Source organism: Epinephelus lanceolatus, chromosome 24 (assembly GCF_041903045.1).
Source record: "Epinephelus lanceolatus isolate andai-2023 chromosome 24, ASM4190304v1, whole genome shotgun sequence".
In the NCBI taxonomy this organism is placed as follows: Eukaryota; Metazoa; Chordata; class Actinopteri; order Perciformes; family Serranidae; genus Epinephelus; species Epinephelus lanceolatus.
In genome coordinates, this window is record NC_135757.1 from 17014852 (window position 1) to 17032091 (window position 17240).

Here is a 17240-nt window from a genome sequence, read left to right on the forward strand (position 1 = left end):
CCGCTCCCTCTTTACTCGGAGCAAAGTGATTTAAAGCTGACGGAGCTGCTCTCTGTGTTGGTGAGTTCAGTCTGTTAATGAAGAATCCTGTGGCAGACTAAATCAAGAGCTGCCTCTGCTTTGTTTAGTAAAGTTTTAAATAGGTTCGGGCTGCAAGCCTGCTGCTGTGTTTTTGGATTGTTGCCTCTTGGAGGAGTTAAATTAAAACTTGTTCTCTTGCTTTAACTGTATTTGTTGATGTGTTTTGTTGGCTGCTGACTGTGCACAGCGTTAATGATTGATGATTCTGTTTTTCCTTGAAAATAAAGGCCAAATTTACTCAATATACAATCTTTGAGGAGGCTGATATGCTGGATATTAAGAGGTATAATTCGAGTCGTAAGCAAGTCCCTGGACAAAAGTAAACTATTACTCAACTTTGAAAGAAAATGGTTTGAAAATATTTTGTCAAAACAGGGATCTCAACAGTTAACTCACAATCATTTAACCCCCAAGAAAATTTCTGACCAGGTACGCAAGTTGGTCTATGGGTAAATTCTGCTACGCAACGGGTAAGCTATCTACTGCTCTATATTTCTCACTGTCCAGTTTGTGTGGGAGCTAACTAGCATCGCCACTCATTCCTGACCCAGTGAATATAAATATATATGGCGGCCACCTTCGGGTCTTCTGTAAGGTCACCCCGGTGAGTAAGCAGCTTCATTTTGAGCTACAAAAACCCTTTAGCATTTTTAGCACCGTTAGCAGTGTCGGCACGGCTAGTGGTGCTAACGTAACATTAGTTAACAATGCTAAAGGGGTTTTGCGTCTCAAAATAAAGCCACTTATTCACATGGGTGGCCACCATGTTTACACAGCAACCCAGGGCTAGAGTAACATCCCACCGCTGTTCTTATCAAATACCCCTTCAATGATGTAAATGACATACCTTAATGTGTTCCTGGAGCTGGGCCTCGTGCTGGCGGGACAGCTGCTCGTGCTGCCGCTGGAACTCTGCGATGAGGATCTGCCTCTGGATCTGCTGCTTCTGCTTCAGGGTCAGCAGCTCCTGCTGCAGCTGCTGCTCGCGCACCGAGGCCCCCACCACGCCCCCACCGGCCTGGCCGGACGACTGCTGACCGGGCGGGGAGAGCGAGGACACCTGCTGCTGCTGCTGTTGTTGCTGGTGATGGTCCACGCGCAGGTCCATGGGGATGGCGGCTGGAGGCAGACGCAGGGGCAGCGCCGTGTTGATGTCCACTGTAGGGATGGAAGGGAGAAACAGGGAAGTTAGAGCAGAGCAATCATAATTGAGAATGACAAAAACTTACTGTCAATTTTTACAGCTGAATGTGAATAAATCAAAGCCCTTAAAAATGTTATCTGAAGTGTGTACCTGCTCAGAGATCCAGAACTGAGCATCATCATTGAATGATTCAAAGCTTTGAGGTCTTAATTAGTAAGTTCTTTATTTTTCACCAGCTTTTATGCAACTTTAGAGACGGAAATACATAGCTGCAGATTTTCATTCTGATGATAACACTCTCATGTGTACAAGCAGGAGTCAGAAGTGTCCTGAAGCCTTGAAGCGGGACACTGAGCTCTGCGGCTGCTCTGTCAGCTTCCCAGCTAGCCAAACTATCTCTGCAGCACCAATTTGCTGCAAAACTTTCAGTGTCTGGTCTATTCTCTTTTCTGTATTATTTTAGTAATAGCTTCTATCACTGATAGATGAGCAGATGCACATATATACACACACATGCACAAAACTCAAACATAAACACAAGCAGATAGACCGTTGGGTCCCAGTACCAAATTTTAGGTACCCAACCAGCAGCGGTATCAGTTCGAATGTGAACGTAACCCAACCCTAGTACAACTAACATTAATTAGACTACTACTTTATTTAGAATTGACAGTGTAAGGGTCAAAGATTAAAATAAAGATTTAGCTGACACTCTTACCTAAACACACAAACAGTGATATCAGAGAGATACATCAAATTAGCAGAGCTTCACCTGATAATAAAACACCAGTATTGACTGTTATTTGACCTGCCATTCCAAACAAAGGTCTAAATCCTTAGCATCTATCAAAAGTAATCTATCAGCTGACATTTAAAGGTGGAGCGGTGCTCAAAGCGACTTCAAACCCCCACACTGGTAACCATCTTCCATTTTTTAAACCATAGCAGAGCGTATTTCAATAGCTAACTATGACCTCTGACCCCTTTGTGAACGAGGTGATGACATAATGTTCTCATGGGAACTGATAAAGCGTCACAAAGAGTGACGTTGATGCCTTAAAAAAAAACAAAGACACCCTGCTACACATACACACAACCCATGATTAATGCTACAGTTACACGTGAAGCCCAGCGACACCTGACAAAGATTGCATTGACCCGGCGAGGTGCAGACCTTGAGCCGGGCCAGCCACCCACAAATCACTGCACAGGAAGCCCTCCAATCACGCGGCTTCCTCCTCATTAAATCTGAATAAATAGGAGTCGATTGGCTGATTATTTACCTACATGTTTACAGAGAGTGTGGCGTGAGCCAGAGATACTTGCCTGGAACTTTGCGTTAATAAAGAGGCAAACACGCCATCACTGGCACACTTAATAGCAGAGCCACACGCATGCCCCAACAAACGCACAGATGCACTTACACTGTACACACACTTGCACTCAATCCTTTGACAAAATCACACAAATTAAGGTGTCAAAGAACCTTCAAGAAGGCTTCAATGATCATAAATAAACTATACTTGTCAAATAGCCACTCTATGGTTCGCTGTGACAAACTGAAAAACAGACTGAAAAACAGACACATCTTTCTTGCTAGGAGCACTTTTATTGGAAAATAGCTGATATCTTTTCATTTCTACTCCACGTTTTGAGGCCGAGTACCCTGCATCTGTTGGGCCGCATTTTGATGTATGATACATCGTTCTCTGAGACATGCCACGTTTGAAAAATAAAGCCATAAAGCATTCATAGGAGATCCTTTAAATAGATTGCAGACATAAGCTTGGAAACAGTCTTCTCCTGAGCAGTATTCTAAGTGCAGACGAACTGTAACTGTGCATCCAAACAGCTTCACTTGCCTTTAAAGCCATATGGCGCCTTTAAACACTCCACTTCCTCTTTTGTGTTTTCGTGTAGCAGGTGAAATGCACCCCTGGGGCTATTGCCATCCATGCCTTAGGAGAACATAGCAACAACATGCAACGAGTCCTTGTGGAGTTGCTGTCATGTGGGGGATGACAACATGTGAGTAAGTGGCTGGCACAGTCTTCTAATCTACTTACAATGCGACCAAAGGAAAAATTAGTCTATTTCAACCCTCAGGACATGAGGTTTGACATTTCCCTGTTATAAGATGCCTTCTTTCATTCCCCTCTTTCACCTCAGTCTCCCTCTTTCTTCCACTATTAGTTTCCCTCCATGAAAAGGAGCTTCGAGCATTTGTGAATCTGACTAACAAGGTACCCAGTATTTAATTAAATGCGGCGACGCCCTCAGTTTTGGCTGTTCTCTGGCCCTTGCTCGTTTCAGAGGCGACGACGGCTATAGTTTGGCAGTTGATGAGACGAGAAGGGAAGCAGAGAGGGGGCTTGTTAGCGCAGACAGACTCCTACAATCGTGAATCACTCCGTAGAGAAAGTTTGCATTTGATGTCAGATCTGAAAATAATCACAATGATAGAAAACTTCTTGGTGATGATGACATTTAGATTTTTTTTTTTAATTTATTTTTAAAGTTGCTTTTCTCACTAACTTATTTTTTGCAGTTATGTCACGATTTTACCTAGATCTGCATGAGTCACTTTGTACTCTGAGAACCTGAGTCAATGTCTTGCTGACTATTAAGGACTCTTGGCTGAAGGCTGAAAGTAGCAAGGACTCCATATTAAGACTTCAGGGTCAGTTGAGGGCTGACGTCAAAGGTAAACATGCACTGTGACCACTGACGTCTGTTAATAAAAGGCTAATTTGTCTTCTTTTTCACCCCTTTTTTCTGATCTAATATTAGTTTTATCATTTACATAAGAGCAGGACAATCATTTTACATCAGAGGTATTAGACAAGGACAGACAGACAGGACAGGAGAGATGTGATTATGACAGAGAGCTGCACTTGTCAAAGCGTTGCGGACCCAATCGTGGCTAATGCGAATCCATAACTCATCCACACAAATGTGTGCACACACACTCTCACCGTACAAAATGTTCTTCTACGGATATTGAGTCTCTCACACAAACACAAACAGCCTCATGCACTTATTGGCGGTGACACACGCAAATGCACACACTTGTGTGGCATCTCTGTCACGCCAGTGGTGCTAATTGCTCCCCGCACAAAAGAGGGATAGAGAGGTGGGAATCGGTGGTGGCGTTAAACGTACCCATCAGTGCTCTCCTCCTCCTCCTCCTCCTGTTCTCAGCGGCCTCCCCTCCTCCTTATCACTGCACCTCCTCCTCTCTCCTTCCTTCTTCTCTCAGTCTGTTACAGGGAGGGACTCCTTCTCCTGCTCATCTGTCTTCTCCTCTTGCTCCTTACCTCTTTTGCTCTCCGTTCATCCCCTCTCCTGTTTAACCTGATGGGCGTCTCTGTCCTCTTTCTCTCCTCGCTCCTCACTCTCTCCTCCCCTCGTCCCTCATTTGCCCAGTGGTGACATCACAGGGCAGTCTCAGGCATGCAGCCTGTTTATTCTGCAGCCCTCTGCTTTTCCAGGAACCAACGTCACACACACACACACACACACACACACACACACACACACACACACACTGTCTCTCTCCTCACCCTCTCTGCTCTTTTCCCCGCTCGACCTGCTTTCCTTGCTTCTAAGGCCAAGGAAAACCCTCTGCGCCGGTTGTAGTGCATCGAATATCTCTGCCTCCTTCTCCCACTCACTCGCAGGCGTCCCATTCAGCTGCATGTCTCCTTTGGCCCCCCCCCCCCCCCCCCCCCCTCCTCTACTTATAATAACCACCGTCTCTTTCTCTCTTTCTCTCCCATGTGGTTTAATACCGTGTGCTCAAATTCCTGGCCTGGAATTTGCCAGCATTTCCCAAACAAATAAAACCACAAAATGGTTTCAGGTGAAGCCGATTAAGGACTTTCCCCACAGGGAGGCTCCCCAGATATTTAAATAATGCAGGATCATAATAAAATTTGGGCTTATTTGTCACATCTGTTTAATTTCTATTATCTTGTTTTATGCTGTTGTGTATGTGTGCAAATCATAGACTGTAAAAAAATAAAAGGACATAGTCACCGTGATGTCCACCTTTGGTTCGTGGACTCCTGTTTTGAAGCCTTAAGTTCGACATCTGACTGTTACCATCTTGGTTTTTGGGTGCCAGAAGTGACCATATTTGAGCGAGAGGGTGGAGCTGTGGAGGAGTGAGGCGTGGATCTGACTGGGAAGCCGAGGACACTATTGACAGACAGTCTGTCACTCAAAATGGCCCGGCCATAATTGTGCATAACTTTAAGCCTTAATAAAATATAAACAAGTGAGTGATGTAAAAAATTGCCCCCATAGTTGTCGAAAACGGGGAAATCAGCTATACAGACTTTTTTTTAACCAAGCTGTAAACACGTTAATTTCTATGGGGACTGACTGGCTTCTAGAGTCAGCCTCAAGTGGCCATTCAAAGAACTGCATCTTTTGGCACTTCTGTATTGGCTTCATGTTAAAGCCCTGGTGGTCACCATTTAGCAACAACTTCTAAAGAAAAGTCCTTCAAGAAAATGTTTGCAGTTGCAAATCTTTTGCTGCAAAGATTTCAAGAAAACTTTTACTTCACTTTCAGATCGTTCAGATCAAATTAGAATAACTGTGAGACAAAATGTTAGTTATTTAATTCATTAGTCATTTTTGATAATCAATTAACCAGTAAATGCGAAAGATTAGTACGTGTTTCTCTTGTCTTAATTTATAACAAAATGAATGTCTTTGGGTCTTGGATCAAGTTTTGATTCTCTGGCCACACCCAGATGGGCCCAACCTGGCACGGCAGGTTCGGGTTGGGCTTAGACTGGGCCGTAATTTCTCAATGTTCCCCCTACTTGGATCGAGTTGGGTTCTCGCTAATCTCCCAGTGTTAGACCATCCTATTTCCATATGAATTAGCAAATATTAAAGTTTCACTTTTACTGCTGTTTGCTCCTCTGTCTCCAGAGTACGCTCTGTTGCTCCAAGAGTGTGGTGCTCTGAACTGAACTGTATATTCCAACAGCGCCCCAAATTTATCAACAGTCCACTTTGTGCCAGAGTGCACCCTAGTGCTTGGAGTAGCTATTTACAAACGCATCTTATGTCAGAAATATTGGTTACCAAACTAAAAACAATAAGTTGGCTTTAGCTTGTAATAAATGTGCCCAGAACTGCTATCGTAGTTTGGGCTTGATCATTAAGTATTCAAGGTTCATGAAGGGTTGTGTCTGATTTTTCGGGCCCGATCAAAGCTCTAGTCTTGGACTGTTGGCTTGACACATTTAAGCAACTTGAATATGCATTTTTCACTGCGTTGTGACCAAACAGTTGATCAAGTAATCAAGTAAAAATAATCAGGAGATTAATCAATAATGAAAATAATCATTAGCAGGTCACAGTTCAAGCTCAATAAAATGCACTGCAGTTGCAGTGTAGTTCATTAAAAACCTTATTTGGCTTGAATGACTGTGGAGAAATCTGCTGTCTCAAAGGTCAAAGCACACACAACACTAGCTGAACTACCCAGAGACGTGCATGGAGGAACACTGAGAATCCCACCAGACTAACTTGGCTGCCACTTGACAAAGATAAACTTTGATATCAGCACATCTTTGTGTACAAGCTGTGACGTCAAACACGTACATCAGTTCACTGATGTGTGCCAGATAGAAGACAATATGGGGGCACTCGGAGAAAACCAAAACAAAGACAAACGTGCCGTCTCGAGGGAGAGCGGAGGAGCTTCCAGGAATCTTACACAACTGACACCCGGATCAACACGAGTTTGACAAGAGAAGGTACTTCAGTTCAATTCCAGTCTGTCAAACTGAAGGTAACGTTTCCTCTGAATCTGAAGCAGAAACAGAGCAGAGACCTCACACGTCTGTTCCCATTCTCTTCTTTCCTTTGAGCGTTTAAAAGTTTCCTTCAGTTTGATATGGAACATTTTTTAAGCATGAGAGGGAATCTCCACGGCTGTTGCATAATAATAATTCATGATTTGAACATCTCAGCGCAAAAGCGTCTCTTCTCCACTGTGTATTTATGTAATTACTGAAGGTTATTCAACTCCTTGGAAGCTTTTTCTTCCTTCAGCTGAACCTTTACTCCTTCACCACCTTCCCTCTCTGCAGGTTCCTCTCCTCACATCCCTCCATCCTCCTTCTTCATGCCCTATCCTCTGGCCCTGCTCTGCGTCCTTGCCTGCTCAGTAGCTCCCTCCCACCTTCTTCCCTCCATCTACCCGCAACAAATCACAATCTGTTTACAACCCCTCGGGCGCACTCCACAACTCTTCTGGCTCCAATTGCAGATCTATTTATACCAGACAATGCAGAGGGCTGGCGTCTCTGATTTGAGACTCGGTTCGCCGACTGTATATCCCACGGTCCGACTGCCTGAGCTCCACACTCGTTAAGCTTAATAGATGTCATACTGAGCCGAGCGGAGCTGTTTAGAGCGGCCTCAGTAAAATGTGCCTAAGATCTTTTTTTTTTAAGCACGCAAAGAGATGACAAAGAAGAGGAGATATTCTGCACAAGGTTTCACAGTGAATTTAGCAGCACGGCGAGATGAGAGGCAACAAGTAGCACATCTGTTGATGGTGGAAAATAGCTGCGGTCGGCTTACTGATTGGTCTCTGAGGGTGGGTTGCGTGAACATCCGCCTACGTTACTTTCTCTCGCTGACTCTCTCAGCTGCTGTGAATTAGAGTTTTGCCTCCATGCGAACTCTTGGAGATGATAATCCTGGTTATGAGCTTGCAGCAAAGGCTGATTGTGATCACTGTGACCTCCTAAAGAACGAGACAGAACTCTTGACAGGGAAGGGAAAGGAACAGGGAGGGTGTGACGGAGGGACGTGTTGAGGTGCAGTGAGTCTTGTTCTGCCAAAAGCAAGCTCCAACTTGTCGCGGTCTCAATGACATCATGCAACGGTCTGCAGCACGGCAGCTTAAGAGGAAGGAGACGGGTGAATGCGAGGCAGAGACATAACACGTGAGACGTAGAGGGGGACGACGTGTGACGGTTGGGGTGCAATACGTGCAGGAACGTGTTCAAGTCTATGAGAATATAATGAGTATTTTGAGCATACTTGGCCTTAGTGATCAGTGAGCCCCACAGTCAAATGTTGGTTTCCAATCTTGAATCAGTGCAAACAGATGAAGATTTAAGATTAAATAGGCATTATGACCACATCCCATCCTCATACCACATACAGTTAATGGCTGAAACTCACTTTGGTTTTGGACTATTGGTCAGACAAAAGCTGAAGACCAAAGGTTTTTGGAAAGCTGTGAATTTTCTGACATTTTACAGACTTAATAAAGGATTTTGCACCCCAGAAAGCCATTTTATAGACCAAACATTTTACTGATCAGTCAAGAATAAGGATGTCAGGTTCAGTTAATGCTGCTTTCGACAGCTCAACACCCATTAACCTGCAAGTTGATTTTTAAGGAAAAAAGCAAAATTAAGTGAAATAAAAGAGGCTTTTGATTTTAGTCAGGCGCTCCATTGACTCAGAGAGCTTTAGTGCCTTTTTCAAAGTGCTATCCATGTAAAGGTGGTGAGATTTAACATGATGGCCACCCTACGATCTCCCCCCACGTTGCCCTGGTGAGCCATGAAGACCCTTTATAGAATTTTTAACTATGTTAGTATCATTAGCTGTGCTGACACTGTTAACGACGCTAACAGTAATAACACAGTTAACAATGCTAAAGGGGGTTTGTGTCTTAAAGTTGAGCTGCTTACTCACCTGGGGGGAGAGCGGAGGGTGGGCACAATGTTTCAACAGCAATGTTGTTGGGTCAGGACAGCATCAGTAGCGGTAATCACCAAATGAGTGGTGCTGCTAGCTAGCTGCTACCACACCTGTGTGGTTTGCAGTGCAGTAAACTGAAGAGGAGCAACCTATTGACCAATACGCTTAACTGGTCAAAAATACTCTTAGCGGTTAACCCATCCCTGATCAAGAGCAGGGGCAGCTGAGGCTCAGAGGTAGAGCGGGTCGTCCACCAATCAAAAGATCAGCGGTTCGATCCTGGGCTCCTCCAGGCTGCATGTCGAAGTATCCTTGAGCAAGATACTGAACCCCAAATTGCTCCCGATGGCTGTTCCATCGGTGTGTGAGTGTGTTAAAACTTGTATGGTAGCCTCGGCCTCGGTGTGTGAATGGGTGAACGTGACTCGTAGTGTAAAAAGCGCTTTGAGTGGTCACTAGATGACTAGAAAGGTCCATTACAAGCAGAGTAACTCATTTAACCTGCTGTAGCCCTACATTTTGAAGTCAATGAAATCCAAAAATATGAAAGTTATAACAGAGAAAAATCTGAGAGGTTCCATCCAGTGACTGTTTTGCATTTTTGCTTGATAGATGAGATCAATGATTCAGCAGACAGCTGACTAAAATAATTGTCAATTTTCTCTTGACTGACTGAAGTTTCAGCACAACTTCAAAAACCATCTATTAGCGCTTCTCCTTCTTTGTCATAGGGTCAAGTTCAAGGTGTCAAAAAATATTTAAATCAGCCTGCACTACTTTGTGAGAAGCCAAACTCAGGTGTTTACTTTGAGTTGTGATGCTCCCTGCAGGTTCTACAACCGCTGCTTTGCATCCCAAAAGAAAACACTTTATGTTCTGTGCTTAAATGCATCAGGCTCGGATTACATACAGATTAGATGACAAAGCGTTTAAGTCTTTAACAATGCAACAACTGCATTTTGCATTTTCTGTGAGGAAACAGTTCCAGGCTATAGTGGAAGGATGTGGTATAAATGCTCTTAGACAGGTGCACTCTCCTTTGAGGAGCACATCCAAACAATCCGGGTCAAACACGCTACCAACGTGGAGGCCCCGGCAGCTCTGTATCCAAGACAACAGATTTCGAGAATATCTGATGAAGTCACTCCAGTGAATTTCAATATTTTATCAGCCTAGCCAGAGGCACGCAGAACATAACCCCAACAACAACATGACACAACATGTGAGGCTTCAGTGAGGTTTGGGACAAGAGGAGGATACTTTGGGTCAGACTGAGGAAATAGTTGTTATTTATTTGTTCTTCCAAAGCAACAGGCTGGCTGAGTGTTTAACAGCACCTTCCTGCTTACTGCCGCTCTGTGGCATCACAGAAACAGAGAGCTAAAGAGCAGCATGGGGAGTAAGTTATGAATCGCACTTTTACTATTCCATTATTTTCTAAATCCAAATTGTTCTCTGTGGTGAAAAATGAAATGCACAGAACAATTTAAGCTTCCTCATTATGGAATTAGATAATGCATTATTCATATATTACCTCAGACTCATTTCTCCTTCAGATTACTTCATCTCCATCTGTGCCCCTTTCATTTCTGCACTCTTACCTCCCTCTACACAGCTTCATCTCTGCTCCTTCCTCTTCCTCATTTACTTTGATTTTTATCTTCATTTTCACTGGAACTGGAGTATTGTAAATACAGTACACTCACAGCAAAGGATACACACAGCCGAATATTTTTGTTTCACAAGAGGTAGCCTTAAAAAAGGCGATTTGTTTTGGGACTATCTCAGCACCTGCCTCAGGAACTTGCAGCAAACACATCACCAAGATATGCACAAATGCTTGTTTTGCTATATATTTTTGGCAGCCATTTCTCTTGAGACATCCGACAACAATTTTTACATAAGCTCACAAACAGAGCGCCTACATTTGTATTGCTGTATTTCCATTCAACAAAATGGCACTGCATAAATAAAGCGCACAGGACTAAGCATGGACTCTTTTAAGACTTGTAAAAAACCTTTTAGCTGTCATATTAGTGATGTCACAGTGCTGCTACATGAGAACAGATGATTGTCTTTAAAGTGAGGACAATAACAGGACAGAAACAATCATGACAATTGGACACACAACACCTATGCATGCAAAGTCACACAGGATGTGGTTAACAGTGAAATCACGTAGGTGCACACACACACAGGCTTTGGTTTACAGGAGCTCATGCACACACACACACACACACACACAAACAAACACAGTGTCCAACCTGTTGGGATGTGGTTGAGCGCAGATGTCTTCAGAACCTCCAGCGGCTGCTCCTTTCCCAGGATCCCCTCTGTGGGAGAGAGAGCACACTCCGCTTCAAATATGGTCCGCAACATTGAGACAAGCTTCCAGCAACAAACCTGCTAATCAGGCAGTTAAGATGAGTGAGCGGGCTTCAGGTCATCTGCAGAGCCGCAAGCGCATGCCACGCCGCGGCTACCGCCACCTGAGCGACCGCCTGATCCATGACCAGCGAGAGAGAGAGAGCTGTGAATTTGCTGAGATGCTCGGCTGCAGAGGTGCTCTAAAATAAGCTCGGAATCTGAGGGATACCGAGGGAGCAGCCTTCATCGGCTCCTGTGTGCTTGTGTGTGAGTTCAGTGTGCGAGAGGAGGGATGTTGGGGCTCGACTGATACTGCCTGTGCTCAGCATAGCAAATGTGGTTGGCAGCAGCAGCAGAGAGGGATGGAGAGGGGGGTGGTGGTGGTGGTGGTGGGGGGATGGAGAGGAGGAGAGGGAGGGAGAGAGGTAAAAATAGCTCACCCTTTTGTGTATAACAGCACATGTGGAGAACGCACACACATGCAGACACAAAGACACAGTGCTGCTGCTGCGCTCCTCTCCTGTGTTTGTGTGCATGCGTGTCCGTGGGTGTGTGTGTGTGTGTGTGTGTGTGTGTGTGTGTGCAAGAGTGTAGGCTGTAATTATAGTGGCAACATGAAAAGGCTTTTGTAGCTGCCGAACCCTGGGAAGACATGGCTATAAAAAGCAGAGCGACAGAGAGGGGTGGTGGAGGAGGAGGAGGTGGAGGAAGAGGAGGAGGAGGCATAGGGGGGAGAGGGGGAAGATAGAGGTAAGGAGGGGAGAGAGGGGAGGGAGGTGAGGAGGATGAGGCGGTGGAGGAAAAACAACGAAAAGGCGCAAAAAGGGAGGAGAGGATGGAATTGACATGCATCGCGACTGCATACAAATCTGTGACTACTGACACACGTTCTCCATATATGTATGTATTTTTAGCAATCATAAGCACCTGATCCATATATATATATATTCTGAGCACAAGGCTTAGAGACATCTGAGGCGCACAAACATGCAATTATTCCTTTGGATGCGAGATGAAAACCCATGTAAAATCCCTTTGGAGGAATAAAAGAGAGGAAAACAGGCAAGCGTCTCACTGTGCATGATCTATTTCTGGAATTCTCTCTGGACCAGACTGGCACACACACACACACACACATACACACACACTTAATTAGCCATGAAGCTGGAGGATGCATCGTTCGCTGATTATGTGTGTGTATTCGTCTCGCACCACCTTGTATGAATGGCTGCAGCCATGATGCACCAATCCCTGCGAGGACTTGGGTGTGGACTCATCACGTTTGGTCCTGTTCAAATGAGTGTCAATGCACATGTGTTTATTTAAACCAAATCCTCTCACCAGTAGCTGCCAGATTTTACCGCCTGATGTATCAAGATAAAAAAAAAACAACCTCAAAACAGGTGCTACTGAATTCAAATTTTGCAGGACTCGGCGCGCAGGTCAAACGTGCGGTCTCATATACATGCACGCTGTCAGACTTTATGTAAAAGGTGAGGAAATATTGTGAGAACAGACAGGTGGTCACGCCGCCTCACACATCCCTGCTGCTCCAAAACAAACACATCAATGACAGTTGATATCTCTTGACAAGCCCATTCAAATGACACACACGCTGGCGGATTTTGCAATGTAAATGAGGTGTGTGATGACACCTGTGGCTCGCAGTAATTCTACGCCGGCTTTTGCGCAAAGTGCTGGTACCAGCTTTACATCTCAAGTGTAGGGAATTAGGGGGATGGATGTCTTTGTCTGCGGTTGGTTAGACAAAGCGTGTAAGCTTTCAGTCCAGACCGCGCGGCTGATACCTGAGACACACGTGGAGAGGGAGCGCAGGTGTGTACAAACACACATCCGTAGGTAGAAGCCACGGAGAAAGAGCGACATGATGGAGCAACAAACCACATACACAACCGCCACGCTTGCAGAGAAGTGCCCTATACCTTGGCAACAGGGTCCATCAATCTTGAATGTAGCCTAGTTACCCAGCAGCCCCCTCCTCCCTCCAGCTCCCTCTCTCCTCCCTCCCTCCTTCTCTTTCTTTCTCTCCTTCTCTCCATCCTCCTCTCTTCTTGGTCCCACTGGGCACGCATCGGGAGACAGGGAGCTATAAATAGCCTCAGCTAGCCTCAGGCAGAGAGTCAGTCAACTCGAGCTAATGCAGCTACCGCTCGTTGAAAAACATGCATGTTATGATCGGCGCTGTGAATGGGGAGGGATGCAGGAATAATGAGCTAAATGGTGGAGAGCTCCGTCTGCTGCATTGCTAAATGTAGTTTTGTGACAGCATGCTGTAGCGACGCAGGCGAGCTTGACCCCGGATTGCATGCTGTATGTTGACAGAGGCCTTTGTTATGCAGGAGAAATGAGATGTCTGTCTGTGCCACTGTGGCGTTTACAAAGAGAGACAGTGACAGAGAGAAAGAGAGGAAGGATGCTCCGGCCTCATTACATTCAGCGCACTTCCGTTCTGGCTGCTTCGTCCAGGGTGACTCCAGTGAGCAAGGTGAACCAGACAGGAACAATACGATTAATCAAACACGCCTCTCCTTGAAGAGCCTTTTCCTCTGGGTCGCAAATTTGCTTCCCGAGGGCACCGGCTGACGTCATGGCGACTGATAAAAGAGAATGGGTGACCCCTGTGTGAGCCGCCAACAGTTTGCGTCCCGTGAACAGTCGGAAGCAACCATCTGACCCTCATTTCATGCTGGGAGCGTCGGAAAAACACAGCGGTAATGTAATTTGGCTTGGTGTCTGAGTGCTTCTTTGTGCTCCTCCGAGAATGCCGTCATTTGAAATAAAATCACAAATTAGCTGTGAATCGGTAATTAGACTGCGGGTGTCTGTTGCACGTCCAAAACGCATTACAGTCATGAGGTCAGTAGACCAATGAAGAGACCGAAAACTGCAGACGTTGGAGCTAGAAATGCATCGACCAGGGCACAATTACATGCACAGGAGTGAACTCAAAATGAATTTAATATGACGGTGACTGTTGGATAACGATTTGTTTGTCATTTGGTCGCTCATTTATAATTTAGGAATGCAAGTTTAGAACTACAATTCAAAGAGAAGCGGATGTATGAGAATAGGCTGCATCTTTATAAGAGTGACTGTCTTTTCTTCACCGTTGACTAACCATATTTTATTTATGTAAAACCAAACTGAAATACAACTTTGCATATGATTAGACCTGGTATTACCGTACGTCTTGGGCGATCCGCTCACATGTGGACAGCATGTAAGTGTAAATGACCATCGAGACGCATTGACATCTGATTACTTCAACCACTTGCAGAGGCTTGTTTGTGGTGTGAACACTAATGCGTCTTGATGTGTCCCTGACATAGACTACATCACCAATGCAGGACATGGTGGTTGTTGTGGTGACAGCTTGCCATCGCTCTATACCTTGCCCATTTTACAAAGATTTGGACAAAGTGTTGCTTGACCCATAGGTGTCATAAAGGTGTCATGAAAAACACGGAGGTGGCATGGGACATTGATTTTGACAAAATGAAAGATATTTACACCCAAATTGAAATTAAGTGTTTGATCAGATGCCCAGTGAAGCTGCTCAGCCTTGCAGCAAATTTTTCCCAGTGTCCACTCGTGGTATTGCAGGCAAAAAATCCCCTGCAGCCCAAAAAGCCTTTTCCCCATAGGTTAACACTGCGTAAGACATGTCTGTAAAACTTTTGAAAGGACACCTCAAACTGCAAACAAAGACAATAATGACCCTTTCTGTTGTGAATTTTTGAGCCATGGCGGTTCTGCATTTGTAAAACTTTCCTCACGTTGAAAAAAGCAGTTTAAAAATCCATGACGTCATCACTATATAAAGTCTATGAGTTAAGCGGGAACTCACGGGTACAGCCAGTAGGAGAAACACTACTGCGCGCATTCAGCAGGCTGCATATCGTGTAAGTAAACCCAGAAGCTAGGGAACTTTCTAGGCGTACACACCAGGGGAGCAACTCCATTGGGATGAATAGGCGCCATCTTGCTGTCTGGCAAGATGGCGCCTATTCATCCCAATGGGCGCCATCTTGCTGTCTGGCATCTAAATATTGCTAAAATCTATGTGTTTGATGGCTCAGTTTTCTTGCGGAGGACCCCCAAACCCTCTGTTTCACAAATCACATGTGGATGTTATAAGTGTGTGCAGGGCCCTTTGACCTTCTAGCATAAGTGATGTAGGCAGTAACAAAACCTGAACATAAGGGTGCTTTCAGACGTAGAGTTGTCTCCTTTGGTCCGAATCAGGGACTAATTTTGTTCTAAAGTTGCATGATTGCCTAGAGTTGGTTCGTGTTCTCACGGCAGCATTTACAAGCGGACCAGATCAAATGCCTTGGTCAAGAAACCTGCTCTTGGTTGGTCAGAATTTCAATGCGGGAAAAATCCAGGAAGTAAACAAAATGTTGAAGAAGAGTGCACTTGTAAGATAAATGTGACCCTTTCTAATGTCACAATGGAGGGACAACTACGCAGGTTGATTTTAGCGCTGCTCATCGTGGACTATATTGCTGTCATTGTTCATTTTAGTCAAACCAAACAGTTTGAAAACGAGGCGCAGCTCCAAATAGAAAACAATGTTTTGATGCATTGGATGTGCTGAATGTGCATATTAAGGCAGTACAGGAGAAGGCGCACATTAATAATCCTCCAGGACTGTAACATGCTCATGTTTAACCCAAACAATGTGTCATGTGACTGCAGTTGGTTCAGATCGAGGTCAAGACACGTTCTCACCACAAACAAACTTTGTCTGTAACCAGACCGAGACCACCTCTTCAAGAAGGTCTCAGTCAGGTTGTTTCGGTGCGCACCAAATGCGATTGCTGAATTCACAAATACCCAAACAAACCGCACTTAGGGGGGAAACAAACTGGAGTTCGATTGAACTGAACCAAACAGGGTAGGTGTGAAAGCAGTGTGTTCAGCTGTAGACGCATTAAGACACAGGTGGGAACAGTGAACAGGGCTGTCTACTTGGGTCACTGAAATGCATGTTAATACCAGGTGTAAACAGGCTTGGTGACAATCAGATATCTGTGTTTCCTACATCTAAAACTGCAGTAAAAACTTATTTTTCAGTGTTAATTATCCAAAAAAAATTAAAGATTTTGTGGTTTAATATGAAGCATGTTGGTAGTGACTTTGCAACATATTTAAATAATGCCAAAACACTATGTAGAGGGTGTTGTAACACACCAACAGGCAGCCATATTGGAGGTCCAAAGCTCCGGGGCATCAATGGCATAAAAATTCATTTCCAACCAAATGAGTCAATCTCTCAAAGGTGTTTCTCTGACTTTGCCCCGGTGCATTCAGCAGCAATAATTAGGTAGAAAAAAGGATAAATGCATAAATGATTGAACTGACTGCAGGCAGTGCTTTTAACATACACTACACACATTTTTTTCATATATTGTGTGACTATACTGTGTGACTGTTTTCACACAGTGGTTCCTTAATGGACATCCATGATGGTGCCACACATGGTTGCTAGGAGATCTGTGATGCAACTGTAAAGCCTTGGTAGCTGGGCCTAATGCCTTACAACAACAAACACCCACAATATGTGAGATGCCAGTTGCTCTGCAGCTACTATGCATACAGAGTAACAGGTGCACTATTTTTTATATTTGGTATATTTTTCTTGACTTTTTCTAGTGTGTTTAGTCCCAGCAGTGATCGTACTTTGCTCCACTTGTGTAACGGAAGTATTTCCTTGATGCCCAGGCCAGACATTCATGCTCTGTGTCAAGCACTGTGGAGCGACATGTCAAAAGGCACAAGGAAAGGGCTCCGAGGAGGCAATGTAAACCGTAATTGCCGCTGACAGCTCGTTGGCAGAACACAGTGTATCCTGTTTCTCAGCTGGGACGAGACA

The 17240-nt window shown here is 44.7% G+C and overlaps 1 protein-coding gene across 3 annotated transcripts in view; it reads right to left on the minus strand.

Moving 5' to 3' along the window:
* LOC117255406 (histone deacetylase 4-like) overlaps positions 1-17240 on the minus strand; it is a 66106-nt gene that overhangs the window by 37946 nt on the left and 10920 nt on the right. Inside the window, exons 2-3 of one of the 3 annotated variants that reach the window (XM_033624286.2) lie at positions 11239-11307; positions 929-1239 (exon numbers count right to left, since the gene is read on the minus strand). In XM_033624286.2, coding sequence (XP_033480177.1) covers positions 929-1239; positions 11239-11307 — 380 coding nt within the window. Of the gene's footprint in view, positions 1-928; positions 1240-4387; positions 4530-11238; positions 11450-17240 lie in introns of those variants that run through there. The other 2 variants (XM_078165802.1, XM_033624287.2) reach the window with 2 other exon arrangements.